This window comes from Bombina bombina, chromosome 3 (assembly GCF_027579735.1).
Source record: "Bombina bombina isolate aBomBom1 chromosome 3, aBomBom1.pri, whole genome shotgun sequence".
In the NCBI taxonomy this organism is placed as follows: Eukaryota; Metazoa; Chordata; class Amphibia; order Anura; family Bombinatoridae; genus Bombina; species Bombina bombina.
In genome coordinates, this window is record NC_069501.1 from 373798773 (window position 1) to 373823848 (window position 25076).

Here is a 25076-nt window from a genome sequence, read left to right on the forward strand (position 1 = left end):
ACCAGTTAGTCACAGAAGTAAAAAGTGTATTAATATAACTGTGTTGGTTTTGCAAAACTGGGGAATGGGTAATAAAGGGATTAGCTATCTTTTTAAACAACAAAAATTCTGGTGTTGACTGTCCCTTTAAGGAGCCAAACAAATAGCCAGGCAACATTAAGAGTGAATTGCTATGCGAGTTCCACTTTTTTACATTGCATTATTTTGACCGGAGGATCTATGCATACTTGCTCCGCCTGATGTTTCCGGCTTGCCGGAAACATAAGATATCCGCCACCTCTGAGGTTTGACACCCCCTGCTAACGGCAGATTGGCCGTGAATGTGCAGGCGGCGGCATTGCACAAGCATTTTACCAGAAATGCTTGTTTAATGTTAAATGCCGACAGCGAATGCTGTTGGCATTTAGCTATGTCGGGCGAACACGATTCGCTACAGCAAATCATGTCCGCCCGCCATTTGATAAATCTGCCCCTTAGTCTGAAAGTGCACCAACATTATATAACTGGTTAAGGTGCTCGCTCCTCTTCTAATTTGTTGGACTGCACAGTGACTCACAGTCAATGAATGTTTTCTTGAGACCTGCAAAAAAAGGGCATAACACTGTTAACTTCAGAAAAATAGGCAGTAAATGCAACAGACCAAACCTTAGTGGGTAAACAGTAAAGAAAATGGCAAGGACAGAACTAAACATGACCCTGGAGAGAGAGAGATGGAGAGAAATACAAAAACTATGTATTTTGTACATACAAATGTTTAAGATAACAGGCAATGTTTCTAAACCTCAAAAGCAAAAAGGCTTTAGACAAAAAAAAAAAAAAACGTTTCAGTCCCAGTTTAGGGTATGTCACTAACAAGCTCCCTGCTTAATTAAAAAAAGATTTCAAAATGAGAACAGGGTCTAAAAAAATTGCTGCAGCTGAACAGAGTCTGATAAACTCACAGAATCAGAAATAAAAAACAAGCTTCCGACAAAAATTAGCTGAAACACATAGCCTAATGTTAAAAGCACAAATACATAAAAAAAACATGCAATAAATATCATCCAACTTGTTGATATTCATGTACTAATCATGATGTGTACAATTAGTACTATTTTTGCTGCTATTTCTACTATAGACACATATTGGCACAAATACATACATCTTTGAAATACTGAAAAGGCTGAACAAATGTACATTTTATGTGACACACAGTTCAAGCACAAATGGGTATAGCCTTGCAAACTAAATAAGCCGATGATGACCACGAAAGATGTAACAGAGCAGCAAAACTGCTTAAAGGGACAGTAAACACCAGAATGTTTGTTGTTTAAAAAAGGTAGATAATCCCTTTATTACCCATTCCCCAATTTTGCATAACCAACACAGTTATAATAATATACTTTTTTCCTCTGTGATTACCTTGTATCTATGCCTCTGCAAACTGCCCCCTTATTTCAGTTCTTTTGACAGACTTGAATTTTTAGCCAATCAGTGCTGGCTCCTAGGAGCCTCACGTGCCTGAGCTCAATGTTATCTATATGAAACACATGAACTAACGCCCTCTAGTGGTGAAAAACTGTCAAAATGCTTTCAAATTAGAGGCAGTCTTCAAGGTCTAAGAAATTAGCACGTGAACCTCCTAGATTTAGCTTTCAACTAAGAATACCAAGAGAACAAAGCAAAATTGGTAATAAAAGTAAATTGGAACGTTGTTTAAAATTACATGCCCTATTTAAATCATGGAAGATTTTTTTTACTTTACTGTCCCTTTAAACTATATCATATCATCTTAGAATCTATACTCTCATTAGCTGGACATTAAACAAGGCAAAAACATTTCCAATACAAAATATTTTAAACTAATTTTATAAAATGCCAACCTATGTAAGACCAAAAAATAAAAAAAAAATAATGCTGTATCTTAAACTTCTAGAATCTAAAATAAAGTTGTAAAAATCACACAGGACAGTATCGTCAAATTTAACGGAAGAAACGTCTCCATAGAAAGACACAGCCTGGAGTATAAATTAAATCTGTAAATTCCCCAGGGGTTAATAATGAACATCTTTAACATAATTTGGCTTAATATACAAAAAACATAATTACTGCAGCAAAGCTTGAAGCAAAATAATCAGATGGCTGAGATTAGGCAGAAGGAAATAAAAATATGGCACATTCACAGCCAAAGTAAAAAATGAAGAAGCCATATAAATAATAATAAGGGCTTTATATCAAATAATACACATACGGCGAGATTACGAGTTTGGCGTTAACAGGGGTGCGGCGTTGCTAACGAGGCTTTTATTTCTAACGCTACCTTAAGCCAACGCTGGTATTACAGGTTTTTTAAACCTGGCGTTAGCCGCAAAAAGGTGAGCGTAGAGCAGAATTTAGCTCCACATCTCACCTCAATACCAGCGTTGCTTACGGTAGCGGTGAGCTGTCTAAACGTGCTAGTGCACGATTTCCCCATAGGAAACAATGGGGCTGAGCTGGCTGGAAAAAAACCTAACACCTACAAAAAAGCAGCGTCCAGCTTCTAACGCAGCCCCATTGTTTCCTATGGGGAAAGGAATTTTATGTCTGCACCTAACACCCTAACATGAACCCCCGAGTCTAAACACCCCTCATCTTACACTTATTAACCCCTAATCTGCCGCCCCCCCGCTATCGCTGACACCTGCATTACATTATTAACCCCTAATCTGCCGCTCCAAACACCGCCGCTACCTACATTATACTTATAAACCTCTAATCTGCTGCCCCCAACACCGCCGCCACCCACATTATAGTTATTAACCCCTAATCTGCCCCCCCACGTCGCCGCAACTATATTAAATTAATTAACCCCTAATCTTCTGCCGCCAATGTCGTCGCCGCCACTATAATAAAGTTATTAACCCCTAAACCTAAGTCTAATGCTAACCCCCCCTAATTTAAATATAATTTAAATACATCTAAATAAAATAACTACAATTAAATAAATTATTCCTATTTAAAACTAAATACTTACCTATAAAATAAACCATAAGCTAGCTACAATATAACTAATAATTACATTGTAGCTAGCTTAGGATTTATTTTTATTTTACAGGCAACTTTGTATTTATTTTAACTAGGTACAATAGTTATTAAATAGTTATTAACTATTTAATAGCTACATAGCTAAAATAAGTACAAAAGTACCTGTAAAATAAATCCTAACCTAAGTTACAATTACATCTAACACTACACTATCATTAAACTAATTACCTAAACTACCTAGAATTAATTACAATTAAATTCAATAAACTAAATTACGAAGAAACCCCCCCCCCACTAAATTACGAAAAAAAATAAACAATACATTACAGGGACAATACCCCCCCAACATTACAACCCACCACCCACACACTCCTACTCTAAAACCCACCCAATACCCCCTTAAAAAAACCTAACACTACCCCATTGAAGATCACCCTACCTTGAGCCGTCTTCACCCAGCCGGGCACCAGTGGTCATCCGATCCGTCCAGAAGTCTTCATCCGATGGGCCAGAAGAGGACATCCAGACCGGCAGAAGGCTTCATCCAAGCGGCATCTTCTATCTTCATCCATCCGACGAGGAACGGCTCCATCTTGAATACCTCCGGCGTTGAACATCCTTCTAGGCCGACGACTGACGAATGAAGGTTCCTTTAAATTACGTCATCCAAGATGGTGTCCCTCGAATTCCGATTGGCTGATAGGATTCTATCAGCCAATCGGAATTATGGTAGGAAAAATCCGATTGGTTGATGCTATCAGCCAATCGAATTGAAGTTTAATTCGATTGGATCAGCCAATAGAATGCAAGGTCAATTCTATTGGCTGATCCAATCCCATCAGCCAATCGGAATTTGAGGGACGCCATCTTGGATGATGTCATTTAAAGGAACCTTCATTCATCGTTATTCGTCGGCCTAGAAGGATGTTCCGCGCCAGAGGTCTTCAAGATGGAGCCGTTCCTCGTCGTATGAATGTAGATCACATTCATGAGAGGTGATTTACAACAGTGCAACTCTTGGCAGGACCCTCAACACATTTGTCTCCTATAAATGCTACCTTTACATATTCTTTTGTTTATAGCGCTGTGGAATCTGTTGGCGCTCTACAAATAACTGATAATAATAATGGATATTAACAATGGCTGAGGTCCCACTAGCAGTTACAAACTGAACAGCTGGCTCCATGATAATCATAGCACTGTGGTTTTAAGATGTGCAGGTAAATGCCCCATTAGAAAGGCAACTACAATTGCCTGCAAAATACCCAGGAACAACAGGCACCACACATCCAGAGGCTGTATTCCTCACAAATGACATCTTCATGGGAAGAAAGACACTATAGCATAGAAGAGATTTCAGCGCAACAAAAAAGGCCTATGCCAAGGTTAAATTCAAATTACACATAGCTGCCCTCAGACGAGACCCCCGCAGTACATGGCAACTCCCACACAGCAATTCCGGATGGAGAAGCTTACCGCCACACACCAAAACAAGCAGCCATATAGGGTGCATAAATGCTAACCAAATAATAACAAGCAAAAAATGCCCTGGTGTCATAAATAACTGCCAAAAAAGGACACTCAGAAACACAGCTTGGCTGGACAGAACTAGGAAGAAGTGGTGGTGCATGAGGGTCAGCTTTACACAGGTAAATAGGGGAGTAGGCAGTTCTGTCCACACCCCTTGAGGAAGGGTTGTTCACTGGTATTATAAGAGATGAGCAAGATATTTGGGTTTCATGCAGTGGTGGCTTGTCAATGTGGCGGCACAGGCGCAGCCCTATGAAAATAAATGCCAAAAGTTGCCTTTTAAATTCATTGTTACCTTCTAGATTATTATCACTCAGATAGATTAGCACAAACGGCATTGATTGGGGGATTAAAAAGGGAGGCCATTTGGATATCTCTAGAATCTGATTTAGAAGACAGAAACCACCCAGATGATATAATCTGGAATATACACACAGAAATTAGATCTGATACACAATATACATCACCTGTGACTGACCACACGTCATATCTTTGGTCCAAGATAACCAAAAGTAAGAAGCTTCTACATACTAAATCAATAATGACACCAATTCGATATTTGCTTCCTAAAGATTTCCACAAATGGATAAATAAGTGGGGGAATAAAGGCCTTTATAGAGTGGCGGACCTCCTAGAGAACAAACAGATTATAACATATTCAAGAGTTCGAGACATCCTTGAACCACACAAAATACATTGGTATCTATATCTACAGCTGACATCCTCACTACACAAATTTATCCAAAACATATCTTCTCACCCTCCCACAACTTTAGAAGTAATCTGCAATTCAACACATAGACCGAAACATACCATCTAGAGACTATACTTAGCTATACAAAAGTCCTCTAATGAAAACAAAACCTTGGTAATGGTAAATTGGGAAAAAGAATTAGAAATTATACTGGAGAAACAGGTATGGGGCAATATTTTTAGCTCAGCGAACAAGGGATTACTTAGTACACAATTGAGGGAGAATACAATGAAAACTATTTTCCATTGGTATCGGACACCTATTAAAACCACACATATGGCTCAAACCAACACAAAATTCATCATCATATGTGGTGGGACTGCTGCATTATAAAGGATATATGGAGATCCCTATCATCCCTACTTCGCTCACTGTTAGATGAAGAAATACATCTCACTATTTCCAAAGCCCTTCTACACATCAAAAAATTCAACAAACCCATAAACACATTGATTAAAATACTATGTACAATTACTAGGAATTTTATAGCAAAATACTGGAAAATGGGATCACCTACCTGGGCTGAAATAAATCACAATATCACATTCACTTATCAAATGTATGAATCAGCTGCCTGGACTTTAAATAATAGAGAAGCAGTCAACAAAATATGGTTCTACTGGATTTTTAAAGGAGGTTAGAAAAAATCTGTATAAATCCCACTCATGTTCAATAAAGGTATCCACTCGAGAGATTAAAAAACAATTATGTATCTCTAGTTTATTGAGGTTAGATTTCAAAGATGTTATTGAAAGTCTAATATATAATCTGAGGCCCAGCATCTAGTTAAGTTTGTATTATAATTTAGTCTATGTTAAATATACAAACTTTATATCCTTTCTGTATTTCAACAATGGACTTTGATTTAAAAAATGCAGAACTGAATATATTGTTATTATCAAGAAGCTCAATTGAGCGCCCGTGTAAAGGTTCTGATGTCATTGTAAACTCAGAAGGTCATTATATAGATATATAACGAAGTATATTTGTTTATGTATCCTTGTATAACCTGTTTGAAAAATGTAACATGTAAACAAATTCATTGTTACTGGCAATGATTAGTGTAATATATTGCATTGCATTTAAAACTAACTCCATTTTTAAGCTGTGCAGGGGAGGCAGGGTGTGACCGTGTGAATAGGCGTGAAAGGAAACAATGATTGACAGGTTAGCAAAGCAGAAGGGCTTTACTGGTGGGCTTTATAAGCACCCGGTTTAGTTAGATCAATTTTTCAGATAAAAAAACATGGATAATGCAACAGCTGCTGATTTAAAGCTAGGAGACTTGGAAGCTCTGCGTGAGAGACCACCTCATTGTTAAGTAAGCTTATAATTAGATCCCTGTGACGCTTCTTAGAGGTATGCAATCTTGGATATGGAAGCAACAAAAATGGATGTGCAAAGTCAACCGGACCCTGGCAATAAAGCAGCTGCATGAACTCTCACTCTTTGGGGTTGAATGACAAGCCAGAGTGTTAGAGAATGGATTGGTGCAAAACTCTGCAGGTCATAGGGGATAGGTTTAAAAACATCTCTCAAACAGTACACTCATATGATAATGCCACACTTTGTGGCCTATTTCTGTTGCATGTGGCATGTCCCTGTGTGCAGAATGCTTTAATCACGAGGAACATGCCAGCCACAACTTCAAAATGTTCTACAGCCATGTTGAGGGGGCATCAGACTCAGAGGACAGCAATGTCACGTGAAGGGGGTGTCAGAGGGCTATGAGGTGAGGCATACAGGTATTACAACTAGATAGATATCTAGTTACACCACAATCGTAGGGTGAAACAGAAATCTATGAGAGGCGCCAGAAAGTGGAAAGCAAGAAAACATATGGTATAAAAATAAATATACAAAGTGGCAACAATGGTAAACTGCAACAATATGAAAAGCCACTATAAATGTAACAATATAACTATCACCAATAATTTAAAAAAAAAAAAAAAAAGCCAGACGAATAAAACGTCCACAGATGAGAATCAAAGGGTCTCCAATTATTGGACCAGAGTACAGGCAGCTTTTCTTGATATGTCCAGCCAGACACTTGGATAAACTAGAACGATAAAAAGGAAAGAAAGCACCTCATAGGGTAGACCAGCAAGGAAAGAAATATATGGACAAGGTAATTAAACCTACTCACATGGGGGAAAGCACAACGATGTGCAATTTAGGCAGCCCGGGTGCTCAAGGTCGCCAGACAGACTTGCTTTCAATGGCACTCAAAGGTTTGCAGCAGGGTCCGTAGGAGGGTGGTCACACACAGCTGTGACACAGGATACGCTTAGGAAGCAATTGAGCGGTTACCACACAGTAGCAGCACAGGATCCACTCCGATAAGAGCTGACAGGTAGCCACACACAGCAGCACACTCAGTGGCAGCACAAAATCCACTTCAGGGCACAGCTAGGTTTCCTAAAGGATTCAAATCAAGTTCCAATAAGGTGAAAGGTTAGGCAGATACGAGGGATTACAAAGTGGCAATTGCAATCCAAAAAAGTGCCCCAATGGTAAAGGAGTATAAATGAGCAAAGGTTAAAACCATTTATTTAAAAAGTTAAAACAAGTATTCATATAGCAACGCGTTTCTCAATGTCACAGCACCATTTCATCAGGCTATATTTCGAATACAAACTCTGCTGCTAATTTAAAAGAACTCCTAACCAATCAATAATAAGCCTAAACCACCCACCATAGGTCACCATGGTGATCATTTAAACATTGAAGAAAGGCTCCACATAATAACACACTATAACATAATAAATAAAAAAATTATACAAAATTATATAGCAATATCATGTGTCAAAAGAGGTTTTTAGAAGGTTAAAAATGATGGCCAAAATGTTCAGTAGAGTATATTATTTTTTTAAAAAACATGGTTGTCGTTTGTATTTTGTGTATGAAGATAGATTTAGGAACTATATTAATTATAATTTTATGGATCGTAAAAATATTACAAATAAAGAAAAATGCTATATTTATCGTGCTAGCGGTCCTAAGATTTGGACTCAATTGTAACCCATCTCATAACCGGATGCTTATTACATGCTAGTGTGTGCAGATAGATTAGTAGCTATAATAGCGGAAGTGGATTTTGTGCTGCCGCTAAGTGTGCTGCTGTCTGTGGCTTCGTGTCAGCTCTATCGGAGTGGATCCTGTTTTGCCACTGTGTGCGACCACCCTCCTACGGACCCTGCTGCAAACCTATGAGCGCCATTAAGAGCAAGTCTGTCGGGCGACTGAGGACCCGGCCTGCCTAAATTGCACATCATTGTGCTTTCCCCCATGTGAGTAGGTTTAATTACCTATTCTATATATTTCTTTCCTTGCTGGTCTACAATATGAGGCGCTTTCTTTCCTTTTTATCGTTCTAGGTATTACAACTGCTGCACAGGTATATGTAACAGCTGATGCACAACACGGGTATATACAGGGAGTGCAGAATTATTAGGCAAATGAGTATTTTGACCACATCATCCTCTTTATGCATGTTGTCTTACTCCAAGCTGTATAGGCTCGAAAGCCTACTACCAATTAAGCATATTAGGTGATGTGCATCTCTGTAATGAGAAGGGGTGTGGTCTAATGACATCAACACCCTATATCAGGTGTGCATAATTATTAGGCAACTTCCTTTCCTTTGGCAAAATGGGTCAAAAGAAGGACTTGACAGGCTCAGAAAAGTCAAAAATAGTGAGATATCTTGCAGAGGGATGCAGCACTCTTAAAATTGCAAAGCTTCTGAAGCGTGATCATCGAACAATCAAGCGTTTCATTCAAAATAGTCAACAGGGTCGCAAGAAGCGTGTGGAAAAACCAAGGCGCAAAATAACTGCCCATGAACTGAGAAAAGTCAAGCGTGCAGCTGCCAAGATGCCACTTGCCACCAGTTTGGCCATATTTCAGAGCTGCAACATCACTGGAGTGCCCAAAAGCACAAGGTGTGCAATACTCAGAGACATGGCCAAGGTAGGAAAGGCTGAAAGACGACCACCACTGAACAAGACACACAAGCTGAAACGTCAAGACTGGGCCAAGAAATCTCTCAAGACTGATTTTTCTAAGGTTTTATGGACTGATGAAATGAGAGTGAGTCTTGATGGGCCAGATGGATGGGCCCGTGGCTGGATTGGTAAAGGGCAGAGAGCTCCAGTCCGACTCAGACGCCAGCAAGGTGGAGGTGGAGTACTGGTTTGGGCTGGTATCATCAAAGATGAGCTTGTGGGGCCTTTTCGGGTTGAGGATGGAGTCAAGCTCAACTCCCAGTCCTACTGCCAGTTTCTGGAAGACACCTTCTTCAAGCAGTGGTACAGGAAGAAGTCTGCATACTTCAAGAAAAACATGATTTTCATGCAGGACAATGCTCCATCACACGCGTCCAAGTACTCCACAGCGTGGCTGGTAAGAAAGGGTATAAAAGAAGAAAATCTAATGACATGGCCTCCTTGTTCACCTGATCTGAACCCCATTGAGAACCTGTGGTCCATCATCAAATGTGAGATTTACAAGGAGGGAAAACAGTACACCTCTCTGAACAGTGTCTGGGAGGCTGTGGTTGCTGCTGCACGCAATGTTGATGGTGAACAGATCAAAACACTGACAGAATCCATGGATGGCAGGCTTTTGAGTGTCCTTGCAAAGAAAGGTACCTATATTGGTCACTGATTTGTTTTTGTTTTGTTTTTGAATGTCAGAAATGTATATTTGTGAATGTTTAGATGTTATATTGGTTTCACTGGTAAAAATAAATAATTGAAATGGGTATATATTTGTTTTTTGTTAAGTTGCCTAATAATTATGCACAGTAATAGTCACCTGCACACACAGATATCCCCCTAAAATAGCTATAACTAAAAACAAACTAAAAACTACTTCCAAAACTATTCAGCTTTGATATTAATGAGTTTTTTGGGTTCATTGAGAACATGGTTGTTGTTCAATGATAAAATTAATCCTCAAAAATACAACTTGCCTAATAATTCTGCACTCCCTGTACACATACAAGCATAACAGGAAGATGTCTGTATAAATTGGGTATATTTTTTTAAATGTAGGATATGTAACTATATGCACAATAGGCAGCGTATATGTGACTACATGGCATAATGACACGCAACTTTACAAACTGTATCTATAAGTGTTTATAACTTAAAATAAAACTGGCAGGGTATGCATGTAGAACCGGTCAGATGTATGTAAAACTGTATAAGTAGGGCAGGTGTGTATATGCAGAACAGGGAATATGGCTTTGCAGGTCACTGTATCTGTTCAATTGGCTATGTGAGTGTAACTATATACAGAAGTGACAGATTAGATATGGTAGAACATATCTATGTGAAAGCATTCAGTGCAGAATACAAGTAACGGTAGAGAGCAATGTATGTTTGTGTGAAATTGTTTATGTATAGAGCTTTAAAGTGTGTAACTTCATATGAGTGAGATTATAAAAGCAGGAGGTGTATAAGTCTGCAGAGCAAGCACGTACATGTTTGTGTGTGACTGTATTTGTGTGCATATCTATGTATGAAGCAGGCATAACGGTGGGGTATCACAGTAAGGGTGGAGTATGTGAGGATCCAAGCGTCCAACTACCTCAAAATGTCACCAAACACCACTGGTTTCATGTGCCTTTAATCATAAAATGAAGATACAAATAAGACAGTAAAATAATGTGTAATGCAAGGTATCAAAAACAAAGACAACCATTTAAGTCATAATAGTGTTTTATCAGCAGCTGAAATGACCAATCTATATTTGTAAAAAACAGTAGGTTTATAAAAATAAAAAATACACTACAAACTTGAATATATTTACAAAACTATTATATATAATAAAAGAACTTATTAAGTAAAACAAACAAACATGCAATTAAAAAACTAAATAAAAAGGAAAAAAAAACGAAATTATAAAAATGAGTGGCGGTAGAAAAAAAAAAATCTATTTTACATTTTTTTCAAATACATACACAGTAAAAAAAACAAAAACAAAATATAAAAAAAAACTGCCAACAAAACCATTTCTCACAATAGAGGATACAAATTCCTTCAACATGAACAGTTTTTAACAAAATTCAGTGCTTTAGCATTAATACCATGAAATGTTTTAGGAGAAAGTAAACAATATTTTCAACTACAATGTATTTTCACCATTGCTTTACATAGAACAGTTTAAAGTACAGAACTCCAGCCTGCAGCGGTGGTCGGTCCAAGATGTAAACGTGCTCCCACAGGGGGTGTGAAAGCTAGATTTATAGAGTGATTGTTTTCAGCCAAAACTGCTAAGATGTGCAGCAATGTTAAGTATACACTGTATTTTAAAAGTGTCCTATATTTTCATTGTTTTGTTTGTGCCTTGAAGGATGTTACCCAAATGGTAAATCACTTGAAAGTAGCTTGCACCTGGCATGTACAGGCAGTCACCTTTTTTTTCCTGCTTAGTTTAAGGGAATTTACTATGAAATCTTACAAGGTTGTGGTGAAATCCCACAAGATCACAGTCAAGTCCAAAGTACATTTTCATGATTCAAATAGGGCATAGTTGTAGTTATACAACTTTCCAATTTACTTTTATCACCATTTTTGCTTTGTTATGTTAGTATTCTTAGTTGAAAGCTAAACCTAGGTAGACTCATATGCTAATTTCTTAGCTTCAAAGGCCACCTTATGTGAATGCATTTTGACAGTTTTTCACCACTAGAGGGCGTTAGTTCATGTGTCATATAGACAACATTGAGCTCAGGCACATGAACATACCTAAGAGTCAGCACTGATCGGCTAAAATGCAAATCTGTCAAAAGAACTAAAATAAGGGGGCAGCCTGCAGAGGCTTAGATACAAGGTAATCACAGAGGTAAAAAGTGTATTATAACTGTGTTGGTTATGCAAAACTGGGTAATTGGTAAATGGATTATCTATCTTTTTAAACAACAAAAATTATGGTGTTGACCGTCCCTTTAAGCAAAGTGTGAACTTGGCACGGACAATGTGTATTTGGCTGTTTTTTGCTCACTGTACATATCACAGTAAAAAAGTAGCTAACGGATAACTGCCAACATAGCACTTACTCTAGAGAGCTGAAGAAATTTTTAGGTAAAGTCATCATTCTTTGCATAGCAATGTTCAAGTAATATTTTCTAGTCCGCTTTCTTTACAGATATGCTATGCCACTTTCAAGTGATTTAGGGTATGGGTTACGTCTCTTTAATAAAAGGGACATAGCAATTAAAATGACAAAGTATTAAGACATGAAGCGGATAAGTTAATTGTATTCAAAGCATCCACAGAAACACACTTGGAAATAGAATAGGCCATTTCCCCGATGGGGAGGTTGATTTCTGCTGTTGCCCTTGTTTACATAGCTTTTATATAGCAAATACTGCATTACTGGAATTTTTGGTATATGGGATGCTTTCAGCTATTTTAAACAACAAAATAAAGATAAATAGGACCCTTTTGTAAACTATTTAATACACTACAGCAGGTAAATAGAATACTGGGAACACATTAAAGGGTAGATAATTTTACAGTACAATATCCCTTTAATTGTATGCTGGTGCTGTAGTATATAGCAGCTGTTGCTCTGTCCAGCGGTATGCTGGGACTGTAAAGTCTCAATATACTACCAAACTTGTAGGTCCCTTTCATCAGAAGCAATACACAGTACCAAAATTAACTTCTCATTGTAATTCATATATATAAAAAAAATAATACTTTCTTCAAATACAAGTTCTGATCACCAACATTTGGCAAGTTAGATGTGTTGCAATAAAGTATGGCACTGCTGCATAACCAGGATCAAATTGTTTTTGGATCTTCAAAAATTGATGTCAATGTAGTGCAATAGTTTATTTTTCAAGGTGCTCCACTTGTGCCACAGACCATTTTGAAAAAGTGGTTATAGGGGTAGGTGAAGATGTATACTCAGAATTAGAACTCTGTGAAAGGTTTCCTTATGCAGTAAATGAACGCTTCTCAGCCACTCAAGTATTAATGGACGTCACTTCCTGCGTTAACATCAGTCTCATTAAAGGTTTCCTTCGTCAATGCTTTGAAGCTTTTGCTTTTGGATCACATGATTCCGGACGCTTTTATTTATACCAGTGTTTCCTGGTACATTTGGAACAGCAGAAGATACTTGAATAGCCTCTTCTCCAAACAGACTGATTTTAGCATCCATTTCAATTGCTTTAGCCAAACTGAATGCAAAGTCCTCTAAGGACTTATCTGATCCACTTTGCTCAGATGGAACTGTACAAACATCTATGGTAAAGAAAACAATGATTGAAGACAAAGATGAATAACAATAAATGACATTTAATAATCCCAACCTTTCGGAGGGTTGATATTCTTAAAGTTACATACTAACAAATTAGAGCATGGGTTTTTTTTGTAGAGTATTATAGCTGTTTAAAAGGGACATTCCATTCAAAAGTAAAAATGCACATAGATGAATGACATCTCTAAATAGAAACAGATTTACAATATACATGTATTGGCAAAAATGCTTCTAGTAAAATATATCACTGTTTTAGTGTTAGCATTTTTCTCTGCATGTGAATGTAAAGCATAGCTAGATATTCTAAGTGCACCAGCATTTTAAATACTGCAGCATTCTAAAAAGCCAGTGGGGACCATATCTAGTAGGTAATTATGCACATTTAATGATTACCGGATGATACAAACACCTTAGGAGCACCTCAAGTACACTCTTTAAACAACTATGACTTTTACAAGAAGCATTTTTGCCAATACATGTATAGTGCACAAATGCTTCTATTCTAAACTGAAATGTACCCCATGCGCTTTCCAATTTTGACTGGGATGTTCATCTAAGCTGAACTCACAGCTATTAAACTAAAAACCCTGCAGCGCTGAAGAGACTGGCTTCGCTTACAAGGCAAGTACAGTTTTAGGGGTTGAATTTCGTATTATAAAATATTTTTTTAAAGAAAAGGCTAACCTTGTGTTACATAAATCTGCACATTACACATAATTAAATCTTTTATAAAAGGTTCATTTCTTATGATGCCTCTTATTTACGTAGCTTTTCAGTAGCCATTACTGCAGTACTGACAATTTTATTAGTTTTCATTAGGAAAATCATATTTCCGATAATAAAATAAAGGTAAATTAGTTATTTGTAAACAAACTCTAGCAGGTAAAATGGATCATTAGAAACACATTAACCCCTTAGTGACCAGGCACTATTACAGTACTGCAGGGATGCCTCGATGTTTGGGCATCCCTGCAGTGCTGTTACGGAGTGCCGGGACCGGAGCGATCACTCCCCTTGAGTGATCACTTCCGGTTTTGCTCCACGTGGAGCCCGGCAGTGCAGCAGAGCATCGGAAGCGATCGGACACGCTTCCGATGCTCTGCTAGTGTGCTAAGTGCCTCGGTGGGTCGAGGCACTTAGTTAGTAAATAAATTAAATAAAAAATGTTTTAAAAAAAAACGGTAATAAAATAAAAAGCCCCCACATATAGCCCCTCCCCCATGAGGCTTCCAAAATGGCGATGCCCGGTGCATCATGGGGCCTCTGGGGGTGTCCCTAGCCTGTCTCACCATAGGGGCAAGCTAGGGTCACCCAATCTGAGCCTTCTTAAAAAAAAAAAAATAATAATAATAAAATCTCCCATTTGTCTGATCAGGTCAATATTTGTAAATATTGACTCTGATCAGTGTGGATCTCCCTCCCTCTCCTCACTTGCCATTTTGTTGGAGAAAGAGAGAGACCTGTGTTTAGCAGAGAGAGATTTATTTCTTTTATTTGTTAAAAAATTTAAAATCCAAAGGCTCTTTTCAGAGCCATTAACCCCTAGCTTGCCAGTGATCACTATAAATCACTGGCAGTAGCACAGCTGCACTTTTTTTTGCTGTCTGTGCATTTTTTTAGGGGTTAATTTTTGTTGTTGTATTTTTTTTTAAAAACCCAAAGGCTCCTTTCAGAGCCATTTAGCTAATTTAATTTAAAGACTATTTAACCCCTAGCTTGCCAGTGATCGCTATACATCACTGGCATTAGCATAGCTGTACTTTTTTGCTGTCTGTGCATTTTTTAGGGGTTAATTTTTGTTGTTGTAATTTTTTAAAAACCTAAACGCTCCTTTCAGAGCCATTTAGCTAATTTAATTTAAATAGTATTTAACCCCTAGCTTGCCAGTGATCGCTATAAATCACTGGCATTAGCATAGCTGTACTTTTTTGCTGTCTGTGCATTTTTTTAGGGGTTAATTTTTGTTGTAATTTTTTAAAAACCCAAAGGCTCCTTTCAGAGTCATTTAGCTAATTTAATTTAAAGAGTATTTAACCCCTAGCTTGCCAGTGATCGCTATAAATCACTGGCATTAGCATAGCTGTACTTTTTTTAAAAAAAACCCAAAGGCCATTTAGTTAATTTAATTTAAAGAGTATTTAACCCCTAGCTTGCCAGTGATCGCTATAAATCACTGGCATTAGCATAGCTGTACTTTTTTTAAAAAAAAACCCAAAGGCCATTTAGTTAATTCATTAATTTTGGTTTTCTGTGACAGATACAAAAATGTCACAGAAAAGATATAGTGCTGAGGAGGCGTATGCCATCCTTGCGTCAGAGTCAGATGCCTCTATGTCTGACTCAGACCCCAATTTTGACCCTGCCATATGCTCAGATACATCATTAGATGCAGTCTCAACTGATAGTGATGTATCTGTGGCTGCCAGCCCCCCTGCTAGAAGGAGGCGTGTTGCTGCCATTGCCGCTGAAGAGTGGGTAACGCCTCATCTCCAGAGGCCAGATATCCCACCCTTCACAACAAATGCTGGCATAAATATAGATGTGGCAGGTTTTAGCCCCCAACAGTTTCTGGAGGTGTTTCTGGGTGATGATGTATTGGGGAACATTGTCGCCCAAACTAATTTATATGCCCATCAGTACCGTGCTGCAAAGCCTGAAACATATTTGGCAAAGCAGCAATGGGCCCCCATCAATGTGCCAGAATTTAAAAAATTCTGGGCATTGACTATGCTGATGGGCATCATAAAGAAACCCTCCGTTCGCTCCTACTGGAGCAGTAGCCCCATCTGCTCTACCCCCATTTTCTCCCAGAGTATGTCGAGGCAGAGATATGAAATGATTCTTCATTTCATGCACTTCAGTGACAACAGCCTGTGCCCCCCTAGGGAGCATCCCCAATTTGAAAGGCTGATTAAAATCCGCCCCCTGATTACCCACTTTTCTGCCAGGTTTGCAGAGGCTTATACACCTGGAAGGAATATATGCGTTGATGAATCCCTGATGAAGTATAAGGGAAGGCTGGGATTCAAGCAGTATATTCCTTCCAAGCGCTCCAGGTATGGGGTAAAGGTGTATAAGCTCTGTGAGAGCGAGACTGGGTATACTCAGGCCTTCCGGGTGTATGAGGGAAAGGATAGCCACCTTGACCCTCCAGGTTGCCCAGAACATATGGGAACCACTGGCAAGATTGTCTGGGACCTGATATTACCCCTAATGAACAAAGGGTATCACTTGTACTTAGACAATTATTATACAAGTGTCCTTTTGTTCAAGCTACTGTATTGCTTTGATACAGTAGCTTGCGGTACTATTAAAAAGAACTGCAAAGGTTTCCCAGGACAACTTGTACGCACCCGGCTACGAAGGGGGGAGACCTCAGCTCTGCGCCAAGAGGAGCTGTTGGCACTTAAGTACAGGGACAAGAAGGATGTATACCTTCTTACCACCATCCACACAGAGAGGACGGTGGCGGTCTCTGTACGTGGCAGAGCTGAGATCATAAGGAAGCCAGTGTGCATCAAGTCTTATAACCGACATATGGGTGGGGTTGATCTGGCAGATCAGCTGCTGCAGCCCTACCTAATTATGCGGAAGACAAGGGCCTGGTACAAAAAGGTTGCAATTTACCTAATGCAGATTGCAACCCACAACGCTTTTTTGTTGTTCAAAAAAGCAAACCCCGGAATGAAACAGAGTTTTTTTACAATTTCAGCTCCAGATCATTTCGGGGATTTTGTACCATGATGCACCTGCTCCCCGGGCGGTGATGGGAGAGAGCAGAGTTGGGGCTACTCATTTTATTTTTAAAATCCCCCTACTGCCGCAAAGCAGAGACCACAAAAAAAATGCAGAGTCTGTACCAAGAGGGGGCAGAGAAGGGATACTGTATATCACTGTCCTGATTGCCCTGGACAGCCTGGACTCTGCATTGGGGACTGCTTCAAGCGGTACCATACAATGGTCAATTTTTAAAAAATAAATACATTTGCTGTTATTTTTTTTTTTGTTATGTTTACTGTTAAATTTTTTGTTGTTATTTTTTTACTTTTAATGTGCCAGATTTTTACATTTCACTAATATATTTTTTTTTCTAAAATGGGGCTGTTTTTTTTTTTTTTTACAAAAACCCCTGTCAAACCTATGCATGGGGGACATAGGTGTTCTCAAGGTGCCTTGCAGAAAACAACCTGTAGTATTTTTTTTGCACTAACTTACAACAGTCTCTCCTAAATCATAGTCAAAAAGCAATGTGTGTGTAAAAAACAGAATTTATGTTTACCTGATAAATTACTTTCTCCAACGGTGTGTCCGGTCCACGGCGTCATCCTTACTTGTGGGATATTCTCTTCCCCAACAGGAAATGGCAAAGAGCCCAGCAAAGCTGGTCACATGATCCCTCCTAGGCTCCGCCTACCCCAGTCATTCGACCGACGTTAAGGAGGAAAATTTGCATAGGAGAAACCATATGATACCGTGGTGACTGTAGTTAAAGAAAATAAATTATCAGACCTGATTAAAAAACCAGGGCGGGCCGTGGACCGGACACACCGTTGGAGAAAGTAATTTATCAGGTAAACATAAATTCTGTTTTCTCCAACATAGGTGTGTCCGGTCCACGGCGTCATCCTTACTTGTGGGAACCAATACCAAAGCTTTAGGACACGGATGAAGGGAGGGAGCAAATCAGGTCACCTAAATGGAAGGCACCACGGCTTGCAAAACCTTTCTCCCAAAAATAGCCTCAGAAGAAGCAAAGGTATCAAACTTGTAAAATTTGGTAAAAGTGTGCAGTGAAGACCAAGTCGCTGCCCTACATATCTGATCAACAGAAGCCTCGTTCTTGAAGGCCCATGTGGAAGCCACAGCCCTAGTGGAATGACCTGTGATTCTTTCAGGAGGCTGTCGTCCGGCAGTCTCGTAAGCCAATCTGATGATGCTTTTAATCCAAAAAGAGAGAGAGGTAGAAGTTGCTTTTTGACCTCTCCTTTTACCAGAATAAACAACAAACAAGGAAGATGTTTGTCTAAAATCCTTTGTAGCATCTAAATAGAATTTTAGAGCGCGAACAACATCCAAATTGTGCAACAAACGTTCCTTCTTCGAAACTGGTTTCGGACACAAAGAAGGCACGACTATCTCCTGGTTAATGTTTTTGTTAAAAACAACTTTTGGAAGAAAACCAGGTTTAGTACGTAAAACCACCTTATCTGCATGGAACACCAGATAAGGAGGAGAACACTGCAGAGCAGATAATTCTGAAACTCTTCTAGCAGAAGAAATTGCAACCAAAAACAAAACTTTCCAAGATAATAACTTAATATCAACGGAATGTAAGGGTTCAAACGGAACCCCCTGAAGAACTGAAAGAACTAAGTTGAGACTCCAAGGAGGAGTCAAAGGTTTGTAAACAGGCTTGATTCTAACCAGAGCCTGAACAAAGGCTTGAACATCTGGCACAGCTGCCAGCTTTTTATGAAGTAACACAGACAAGGCAGAAATCTGTCCCTTCAAGGAACTTGCAGATAATCCTTTCTCCAATCCTTCTTGAAGAAAGGATAGAATCTTAGGAATCTTTACCTTGTCCCAAGGGAATCCTTTAGATTCACACCAACAGATATATTTTTTCCATATTTTGTGGTAAATTTTTCTAGTTACAGGCTGTCTGGCCTGAACAAGAGTATCAATAACAGAATCTGAGAACCCTCGTTTTGATAAGATCAAGCGTTCAATCTCCAAGCAGTCAGCTGGAGTGAGACCAGATTCGGATGTTCGAACGGACCTTGAACAAGAAGGTCTCGTCTCAAAGGTAGCTTCCATGGTGGAGCCGATGACATATTCACCAGATCTGCATACCAAGTCCTGCGTGGCCACGCAGGAGCTATCAAGATCACCGACGCCCTCTCCTGATTGATCCTGGCTACCAGCCTGGGGATGAGAGGAAACGGCGGGAATACATAAGCTAGTTTGAAGGTCCAAGGTGCTACTAGTGCATCTACTAGAGTCGCCTTGGGATCCCTGGATCTGGACCCGTAGCAAGGAACCTTGAAGTTCTGACGAGAGGCCATCAGATCCATGTCTGGAATGCCCCACAGTTGAGTAATTTGGGCAAAGATTTCCGGATGGAGTTCCCACTCCCCCGGATGTAATGTCTGACGACTCAGAAAATCCGCTTCCCAATTTTCCACTCCTGGGATGTGGATTGCAGACAGGTGGCAGGAGTGAGTCTCCGCCCATTGAATGATTTTGGTCACTTCTTCCATCGCCAGGGAACTCCTTGTTCCCCCCTGATGGTTGATGTACGCAACAGTCGTCATGTTGTCTGATTGAAACCGTATGAACTTGGCCTTTGCTAGCTGAGGCCAAGCCTTGAGAGCATTGAATATCGCTCTCAGTTCCAGAATATTTATCGGTAGAAGAGATTCTTCCCGAGACCAAAGACCCTGAGCTTTCAGGGGTCCCCAGACCGCGCCCCAGCCCATCAGACTGGCGTCGGTCGTGACAATGACCCACTCTGGTCTGCGGAAGGTCATCCCTTGTGACAGGTTGTCCAGGGACAGCCACCAACGGAGTGAGTCTCTGGTCCTCTGATTTACTTGTATCTTCGGAGACAAGTCTGTATAGTCCCCATTCCACTGACTGAGCATGCACAGTTGTAATGGTCTTAGATGAATGCGCGCAAAAGGAACTATGTCCATTGCCGCTACCATCAAACCTATTACTTCCATGCACTGCGCTATGGAAGGAAGAGGAACGGAATGAAGTGTTTGACAAGAGTTTAGAAGTTTTGTTTTTCTGGCCTCTGTCAGAAAAATCCTCATTTCTAAGGAGTCTATTATTGTTCCCAAGAAGGGAACCCTTGTCGACGGAGATAGAGAACTCTTTTCTACGTTCACTTTCCATCCGTGAGATCTGAGAAAGGCCAGGACTATGTCCGTGTGAGCCTTTGCTTGAGGAAGGGACGACGCTTGAATCAGAATGTCGTCCAAGTAAGGTACTACTGCAATGCCCCTTGGTCTTAGCACCGCTAGAAGGGACCCTAGTACCTTTGTGAAAATCCTTGGAGCAGTGGCTAATCCGAAAGGAAGCGCCACGAACTGGTAATGCTTGTCCAGGAATGCGAACCTTAGGAACCGATGATGTTCCTTGTGGATAGGAATATGTAGATACGCATCCTTTAAATCCACCGTGGTCATGAATTGACCTTCCTGGATGGAAGGAAGAATTGTTCGAATGGTTTCCATTTTGAACGATGGAACCTTGAGAAACTTGTTTAAGATCTTGAGATCTAAGATTGGTCTGAACGTTCCCTCTTTTTTGGGAACTATGAACAGATTGGAGTAGAACCCCATCCCTTGTTCTCCTAATGGAACAGGATGAATCACTCCCATTTTTAACAGGTCTTCTACACAATGTAAGAATGCCTGTCTCTTTATGTGGTCTGAAGACAATTGAGACCTGTGGAACCTCCCCCTTGGGGGAAGCCCCTTGAATTCCAGAAGATAACCTTGGGAGACTATTTCTAGTGCCCAAGGATCCAGAACATCTCTTGCCCAAGCCTGAGCGAAGAGAGAGAGTCTGCCCCCCACCAGATCCGGTCCCGGATCGGGGGCCAACATTTCATGCTGTCTTGGTAGCAGTGGCAGGTTTCTTGGCCTGCTTTCCCTTGTTCCAGCCTTGCATTGGTCTCCAGGCTGGCTTGGCTTGAGAAGTATTACCCTCTTGCTTAGAGGACGTAGCACTTGGGGCTGGTCCGTTTCTACGAAAGGGACGAAAATTAGGTTTATTTTTGGCCTTGAAAGACCTATCCTGAGGAAGGGCGTGGCCCTTACCCCCAGTGATATCAGAGATAATCTCTTTCAAGTCAGGGCCAAACAGCGTTTTCCCCTTGAAAGGAATGTTAAGGAGTTTGTTCTTGGAAGACGCATCCGCTGACCAAGATTTCAACCAAAGCGCTCTGCGCGCCACAATAGCAAACCCAGAATTCTTCGCCGCTAACCTAGCCAATTGCAAAGTGGCGTCTAGGGTGAAAGAATTAGCCAATTTGAGAGCACGGATTCTGTCCATAATCTCCTCATAAGGAGGAGAATCACTATCGATCGCCTTTACTAGCTCATCGAACCAGAAACACGCGGCTGTAGTGACAGGGACAATGCATGAAATTGGTTGTAGAAGGTAACCTTGCTGAACAAACATCTTTTTAAGCAAACCTTCTAATTTTTTATCCATAGGATCTTTGAAAGCACAACTATCTTCTATGGGTATAGTGGTGCGTTTGTTTAAAGTAGAAACCGCTCCCTCGACCTTGGGGACAGTCTGCCATAAGTCCTTTCTGGGGTCGACCATAGGAAACAATTTTTTAAATATGGGGGGAGGGACGAAAGGTATACCGGGCCTTTCCCATTCTTTATTTACAATGTCCGCCACCCGCTTGGGTATAGGAAAAGCTTCTGGGAGCCCCGGGACCTCTAGGAACTTGTCCATTTTACAAAGTTTCTCTGGGATGATCAAATTCTCACAATCATTCAGAGTGGATAATACCTCCTTAAGCAGAGCGCGGAGATGTTCCAACTTAAATTTAAATGTAATCACATCGGGTTCAGCTTGTTGAGAAATTTTCCCTGAATCTGAAATTTCTCCCTCAGACAAAACCTCCCTGGCCCCCTCAGACTGGTGTAGGGGCATTTCAGAACCATTATCATCAGCGTCCTCATGCTCTTCAGTATCTAAAACAGAGCAGTCGCGCTTACGCTGATAAGTGGGCATTTTGGCTAAAATGTTTTTGATAGAATTATCCATTACAGCCGTTAATTGTTGCATAGTAAGGAGTATTGGCGCGCTAGATGTACTAGGGGCCTCCTGAGTGGGCAAGACTCGTGTAGACGAAGGAGGGAATGATGCAGTACCATGCTTACTCCCCTCACTTGAGGAATCATCTTGGGCATCGTTTTCAGTGTCACATAAATCACATTTATTTAAATGAGAAGGAACCTTGGCTTCCCCACATTCAGAACACAGTCTATCTGGTAGTTCAGACATGTTAAACAGGCATAAACTTGATAACAAAGTACAAAAAACGTTTTAAAATAAAACCGTTACTGTCACTTTAAATTTTAAACTGAACACACTTTATTACTGCAATTGCGAAAAAGTATGAAGGAATTGTTCAAAATTCACCAAAATTTCACCACAGTGTCTTAAAGCCTTAAAAGTATTGCACCCCAAATTTGGAAGCTTTAACCCTTAAAATAACGGAACTTTAACCACTTTACAGTCCCTGGTATCTGCTTTGCTGAGACCCAACCAAGCCCAAAGGGGAATACGATACCAAATGACGCCTTCAGAAAGTCTTTTCTATGTATCAGAGCTCCTCACACATGCGACTGCATGTCATGCTTCTCAAAAACAAGTGCGCAATACCGGCGCGAAAATGAGGCTCTGCCTATGATTAGGGAAAGCCCCTAGAGAATAAGGTGTCTAAAACTGCCTGCCGATATTATTTTACAAAAATACCCAGATTAAATGATTCCTCAATGCTAAATATGTGTAATATATGAATCGATTTAGCCCAGAAAATGTCTACAGTCTTAATAAGCCCTTGTGAAGCCCTTATTTACTGTCCGAATAAAAATGGCTTACCGGATCCCATAGGGAAAATGACAGCTTCCAGCATTACATCGTCTTGTTAGAATGTGTCATACCTCAAGCAGCAAAAGACTGCTCACTGTTCCCCCAACTGAAGTTAATTCCTCTCAACAGTCCAGTGTGGAACAGCCATGGATTTTAGTAACGGTTGCTAAAATCATTTTCCTCTTACAAACAGAAATCTTCATCTCTTTTCTGTTTCAGAGTAAATAGTACATACCAGCACTATTTTAAAATAACAAACTCTTGATTGAATAATAAAAACTACAGTTAAACACTAAAAAAACTCTAAGCCATCTCCGTGGAGATGTTGCCTGTACAACGGCAAAGAGAATGACTGGGGTAGGCGGAGCCTAGGAGGGATCATGTGACCAGCTTTGCTGGGCTCTTTGCCATTTCCTGTTGGGGAAGAGAATATCCCACAAGTAAGGATGACGCCGTGGACCGGACACACCTATGAAAATTGAAAAATGCCACCATACACTTTCTCCAATTTTTTTAGCTAAAACAGTTACTTCAAATGCACCAAAGCACACCATATACAATACCTTGGGGTGTCAACATTTCAAAAATATGCACATTCATGGCAATAAATAAAAGTGGGGTTTACAATAGGCCCCAAACTAAAGATAGGCCTATCAGAAGAAATACTCTCACTTAACTAAAATCACAAGTCATAAAATTGTAACATAACCTTCCCAAAATCCTGGCAAACCTATGCATGGGGGGCATAGGTGTACTCAGCGTGCCTAGCAGAAAACAACCTGAAGTATTTTTTTGCACTAACTTACAACAGTCTCTCCTAAATCATAGTCAAAAAGCAATGTGTGTGTAAAAATGAAAATTGAAAAAATGCCACCATACACTTTCTCCAATTTTTTTTAGCTAAAACAGTTACTTCAAATGCATCAAAGCACACCATATACAATACCTTGGGGTGTCAACATTTCAAAAATATGCACATTCATGGAAACAAATAAATTGGGGTATGTTAAAATATCCCCAAAAAGACAATAGGCAAAGAAAATATGTTAAATGTGAAAAAAAAATCACAAACGCATGTTGGACATTTGGCATTACACCCCCCGAACAAGCCAAGAAACTTATGCATAGGTGGTATCACTGTACTCAGGAGATGTTGGTGAACACATATTGGGGTCTTCTTTGGCAGTAACACATAACAGGAGCTGAGAATTCATGTCTAAAGTACAATGTGTGTGAAAAATAACACAAAAAATGACTGCCTAATAGTTTGACAAAGAATTAGTGCATGGAAAGTGTTAAAATACCAGCATTTGAAATACCCTAGGGTGTCTACTTTTCAAAAATATATGGTTTGATGGGGGTAATTTACATTGGCCGGCTTCAGAAATGTCCCAAATAGGACATGGGTGCATGATGACAGATGTGAAAATTCCAAGTTGAAAAACTGGAATGCGCCCCCTAAAATTAAGGCCTTTTAGCCCCCAGAGAACCCGACACACCTATACATGGGGGGTATCACTGTACTCAGGAGATGTTGTTGAATACATATTGAGGGTTTTTTTGGCAGTAACACATAACAGGGACTGAGAATATATGCCTAAAGTACAATGTGTGTGAAAAATAATGCAAAAAAATGACTACCTAAAAGTTTGACAAAGACTAGTGGTTGAATTAGTGCATGGAAAGTGTTAAAATACCAGCATTTGAAATACCCTAGGGTGTCTACTTTTCAAAAATATATGGTTTGATGGGGGTAATTTACATTGGCCGGCTTCAGAAATGTCCCAAATAGAACATGGGTGCATGATGACAGATGTGAAAATTCCAAGTTGAAAAACTGGAATGCGCCCCCTAAAATTAAGGCCTTTTAGCCCCCAGAGAA

General features: G+C 39.9%; 1 protein-coding gene across 1 annotated transcript in view; it reads right to left on the reverse strand.

The window, feature by feature from the left end:
- Positions 1–10908: 10908 nt before the first annotated feature.
- The window catches only part of GPR161 (G protein-coupled receptor 161), a 33903-nt gene continuing 19735 nt past the window's right edge, over positions 10909–25076 (reverse strand). The window contains exon 5 of the mRNA XM_053706512.1: positions 10909–13551. Coding sequence (XP_053562487.1) covers positions 13316–13551 — 236 coding nt within the window. The 3' untranslated portion in view covers positions 10909–13315. The remainder of the gene's footprint in view (positions 13552–25076) is intronic.